This window comes from Octopus bimaculoides, chromosome 5, assembly GCF_046866305.1.
Source record: "Octopus bimaculoides isolate indiv1 chromosome 5, ASM4686630v1, whole genome shotgun sequence".
In the NCBI taxonomy this organism is placed as follows: Eukaryota; Metazoa; Mollusca; class Cephalopoda; order Octopoda; family Octopodidae; genus Octopus; species Octopus bimaculoides.
In genome coordinates this window covers 50943423-50948981 of record NC_142932.1, presented here as the reverse complement: position 1 = coordinate 50948981, position 5559 = coordinate 50943423, and the positions used below count along the sequence as shown (strand labels likewise).

At 38.6% G+C, this 5559-nt stretch overlaps 1 protein-coding gene across 1 annotated transcript; it reads left to right on the top strand.

Annotated features, from left to right (window-relative positions):
- Window positions 1-1141: 1141 nt before the first annotated feature.
- Window positions 1142-5559, top strand: LOC149135539 (uncharacterized). The gene is made up of 2 exons (XM_089351869.1): window positions 1142-1680; window positions 3467-5559. Exon 2 carries the CDS (start codon window positions 3485-3487, stop codon window positions 5402-5404), a length of 1920 nt encoding a protein of 639 aa, XP_089207995.1. The 5' UTR covers window positions 1142-1680; window positions 3467-3484; the 3' UTR covers window positions 5405-5559.

Below are 5559 nucleotides of genomic sequence, written 5' to 3'. Positions count from 1 at the left end.
CAGAGTAAGTCGTAAGTGCATTTTTAGGTTTCTATCAACCAATTCAATGATTTTAGTTAGATCGGGTGTACAAGACGTACCTGTGCAGATGAATAATTTCCGGTGGGTGTAGCTTGCACTACACTACCCGCACCTATTGGGCCAAGAAGACTTTCGCCGGTGTGGTATGAGAATTGACAAAATCGGGAACTTCCAAGGCCTCAGGTTTTATTTTGGATATTTCCTTCTTGGTAGATTACCAACCAAGGTTAAAGAGGGTCTACCTGCCCATGAGGTAGGCTATCCTAGGCCAGATACCAAACCGACACCCAAACGCTCCATAGAGTGATTAAATATCATTCCGGTGTCCAACCGGTGCAGCTCACACACAGACACAGACACAGACAAAGACACACACACACACACACACACACACGCAAAATCGTACGTTAAAACAAATATTTTTATATTTCGTGATAGTCATTTGGGGAGGGGGGGGGCAAATAAACACATGCACCCGTTTATTACTGTTCTTACTTTATCGTATGTCAATTGACCAGGGATCTCTCGTTACACATTTGTGACCTCTTCAACGATTCTTCCATCCATCAGAAACATATGGATGTATCAGACACAGAATAGGGGGATACACGTGGCTGGAATAGCCGCTGAAGAAGTCACAGCTGTGTATCGACAGATTTCCAGACAATAAACTTTAGATAACATGAAAACAATAACAAACGCGTGAAGAACGAATATATCATGCGCTTATTTATTTGGTAAAAAAAATGACCATCACGAAATATAACAATATGTGTGTGTGTATGTGTGTGTGTGTGTGTGTGTGTGTGTGTTCAGGTAAAGTTCACAAAAGAAATTTATGTACATAAAAATTAATAATGTGAACATGAAGTTACAGCTAGATACAGTCGATGATATTGCAATTATTAACACTAACACAAGGAGGAAAATAGTAAAGCCTACATTAAATGGAAACTTTAAAAATTGCGAAACGTGTCTCAGGAAAAAAAAATTGCATTTTTGGGGCGAAATGATAACTGAAGTTATATTTCGAGGTAAAACCTTGAATGCAAAAGTTTTTGAATGCAAAAGTTTTTGAATGCAAAAGTTTTAATGTAACAAACTTGTTCGGTTCTGACTAGAAGGGATTGTTTAATTTAAGGGACCGCCCCATAAATTTGTTCTGTAAAAATATAAATGGTTTTTTTCTCCTGTAAAAACAAGTCGTCAGACGAATTGAAAGAAAAAGTTTAAAAAATTTTCGAGAAGTTCTATCCGATAAATTAGGTCTGTGTATCAAGATAAAGGTATGTTTTCAAATAGACAAAATGCCATACCAGTGTTTAAACCAAAACGAATGGTACCTTTCGCAACGATAAAGCAAGTCAAGGAAGAATTAGAGAGACTAGGAAAAGTTGGACCTGTCCAAAAAGTGGAATATTCTAAACGGGCAGCACCCAATTGTATATCGAGAAAAAAAAATCAGCGTGCGCTAATTTTCCACTGATTTAAACGAATATCTTAAAACGTGCCACTATCCGCTACCTACTCCGGAGATACTTTTGCGAAGTTAAACGGTGGAAAGATATTTTCTAAGTTGGATCTCTCTGGCGCATACCTACAAATTAGAAGAGACGATGAATTCTCGAAATACTTAACAGTCAATACATAGAGGATTGTGTAAGTATAACAGGTTACATTTGGTTTAAAAGTCGCACCAGTGATTGTGGATGCAATGTTAGCGGACTGTCAATTCGCAATTTCACATCTAGATGATATACTCATTAAAAGCGAATCCAGGGATCAACACATCGAGCGCGTAAAATTTGTATTTGAAAAAGAATTAAGGATTACGGCTTCACTTTGAGTGAAGAAAAGTGTGAAGTTTTTAACCGGAAATAAGACATTTAGACACAATTAAAAATATGTATCCTCTGACTAATATATCGACCTTACAAACATTTTTGGGACTAGCAAATTATATCCCAAATATGCATAAGGTTATAGCTCCACTGAATAATTTGCTGGAAAAATGGAATTTGTCAGAAAATAGCCAAACGGCGTTTGACGAAATTTAAAAAAAGTTCATATCTGATTTGTGGTTAGCTCACTTCGAACCTGCAGCGGAGATTGTTGTAACTGCAGACGCTTCTGAGTACGGTGTAGGAGCAGTAATGCTATATAAACATAAAGATGGTAGCATGAAGGCGGTGTTTCATGTCTCACGTCCTTTGATATCAGCAGCAAAAAATTATAGTCAAATCGAGAAAGACGCTCTAGCGATCTTATTTGCCGTGAAAAAATTTCAGATTTTTCCATGGTAGAAGTTTTTGGCTACGGACTGATCACCGACCGTTATCATCGCTATTTGGGTCGAAAAAAGGAATGCCTACTTATACTGCTAATAGTTTACAAACTTGGGCTGCGATATTATTCAACTACGTTTTCAAGATGTATGTATATATTAACTCTCACCTCTCCTTCCACATGACTGGTGTTCAGCCAAGCCTGACCTTTCTTTCTTGGTTCGACTACCATCCGTGCAACATATATATTCCTTCCCATGCCTGTCATTTCTTATGTCCTTGCCGTAAGGCTTCACTTCCACACACGCCAGCCTAATTTAATTCGTCCTTAGTCGAAAGACACTTGTTGTTAATGTCCTGTTGTTTGCATTTGTATTTGTGCACCATTTCTTCGTTTTTTTTCCGTCCTTGTTTTCGTATACATTCACTGTTTTCTTCCAGTTAATCTAGTGCTTAGCTTAGATTTTCCTTGGGGTTGGCTAGATTGTAGCAGTCTCGAGTATAACCAGCCGAAACTGAAAATCCAATCTGGAATTCGACTGTCGAAAGAAAACTCCAAATGACCCGTCCTTGTTTTTTCCTGTCCCTTTTTTGTATCTTCTAACTGTCTGGATATTTTGTTGTCCCTTTTTTGTATCTTCTAACTGTCTGGATATTTTGTTGTCCCTTTTTTGTATCATCTAACTGCCTGGATGATTTGCGTTTTTGTCCCATTTTTGTATGATATATATATGTATGTATGTATGTATGTATGTATGTATGTATGTATGTATGTATGTATGTATGTATGTATGTATCTATCTATTTATCTATCTGTCTATCTATTTATCTATCTATCTATCTATTTATCTATCTATCTATTTATCTATCTATCTATCTATCTATCTATCTATCTATCTATCTATCTCTTCTCACGGACGTGCTGTCACATCGGCTGCGAAGGTAAACGTTTATTTGACCTTTTACTGTCCACATTTTGTTGGAATTTTTAAATAATTTTGTTGCGAAGCACCTAGGCTTCATTTGTGTGTATTTTCAAGGGCAGGAATTGACCCCCAGGGGCAGTTTCGGCCCTAGCAAAATACAAAAATTTCCTTCTTGACATTTGAAAAATGTCGAGAAACATAATTTTGGAACGCTTGTCTTGTTCTTTTGACAAGCATTTCCCGAGGCTTCAGATGCCAGAAGAGAAAAAAGAACAGAATAGCGCGTGCTCATGCAGTGACACGAACGCAGTTGCTATAAACGTCACAAAGACTGTGAGTACAGCTACTAACAGCCCTCTCACCACCACCACCACCACCACCACCACCAACACCAACAACAAAAACAAAACTGTAACCAAGGTTACAAAACCATGCGTGAAAACCGTCACAAATGTCTCTGACGTAAGCACCACTGCTGCTGACGCCATCATCACCACCACCAACGACAACAACAACAACAACAACAACAACAGCAACAACGACAACAACAACAACAACAGCAACAACAAGGAAGTAAAGTTATCGGCCGTCAGCAATGACACCATCACCTGTTCAACAAACTCTGCTGCCACTACCACCACCTTTGAACCAGGCAGTACATACACCAACATAAACAAAAATATCCAGAAGAACATGTCCGCCAGCACAACAAAAACAAATTTCGCAAATGCTCTAAAGGAAAAAAGAACAACAGTGACATTCACACAAAAACAAATAAAAGACACAAAATCCCTTCTTACGAAAGAAGGAGATGATGTCAGAATTAACATCCCAAAAGATATTATAGAAATGAAAAACAAAAAGTGCATCATTTATAAACTGGTAAACACAAAAACCAGACGTGTAGAAAATGTTAGCACAGATAAAATTGAAGTTTGTCTTAGAAAAATTTGGCCTTATCAGAATCATGTCACCTGGGGAAGGAAATTCGGAACGGTGCAAGTAAGGTTTCTGGATGAAAATTTAGCTAAACAATTTTCGACACTCTCTCTCCGCACAGATGACTTGGTAATGATACCGAGTTATCTAGGACAGAGAGTGACCAAAGTTATGATAAAAAATGTGCCATCGGAGGTGGACACCCAATGGCTGATATCGGCCGTGTGCCTGGAAATGGAGGAGGCAAATATTTTGGAGATTACGGTCGGAGAGGAAAAGAACTGGGGAGGGAAAAGTCTGGAAATCCTTCTCCACATCACGGAGGAGGCTTCACAGAAAATTCCTCCAAACATTAGATTGGCAGAGGACCACAAGCTGTATGTGGTGGTAGAGGGCAGGCGACCTCGCTGTTACCTATGCAACAGCGAAGCACATCTGAAAAAGGACTGCCCTCTGGCCGCTAAACAAAAACAACAACAACAACAACAACAACAACAACAGAAGCAACTACCAAATACCCCCAACAGAAAAACCTTACTACCAACACCACCAGCAACGCAAAAAACAACAACAGAAATATCAGCAATAACCACAACAGAAAAGACAACAGAAACTGCAAAAACAGAAGAAAAAAAAGAAAATTCCAAGACTGCCTCTCCCTCCCCCATATCACATACACCACACATAAATAACAAGGAGCCAACATCAATAAAAACAGCAACACAAACATTCACAGAAACACACACAGACGCACAAAATTTGCCGTTACCTCTTTCTGACTCCTCAGATCTCCCATCATCCGATGAAGAGAGTGGGGAGGAGTGGAAAATAGCTACGAAAGGAAAGAGGAAGCGCAGTAAGAAGAAAACAAAACAAAATGCAAACACAAACAAAGCAGGGAGATTCACATCTCCCGAAAATACTACTAACACCAATAGTAATATAAAAAAAACAATGCTAACAGCAATAGACAGTACAAACACAGAGTTGATGAATTACATCAACTCTAAAACAAACATCACAAATAACTATATCAAAACCAACAACCACCCACGTACAACACCGCCAAAACACATTAAAATTATTCATGTAACACCAGCATTACACAACACAATAAAATCCCTCTACCCCAACTCGGTAGGGGGATTCCAGAAATATTTGTGCAAGAAATTGTACAATAGCCTCCTTGGTGAAAAATCCAAGGAGGAAACAAAACTTTCTAACGGCAAGTAACACTCTGTTCTTTTGTTTTGTGCTTTAAAGCACACGTATAAATAGAATCATGGTGAAGATTGGTTGTGTGAATGTGCGTGGCTTAGGGTCCCCTTGGAAACAAGGGTACCTCTTAAATGACATCAAGTCACACAATTTGGATATCATAGCCATTA

Excerpts from the sequence above, each read along its gene's own strand:
- LOC149135539 (XM_089351869.1), top strand. The coding sequence starts at position 3,485 with ATGCCAGAAGAGAAAAAAGAACAGAATAGCGCGTGCTCATGCAGTGAC.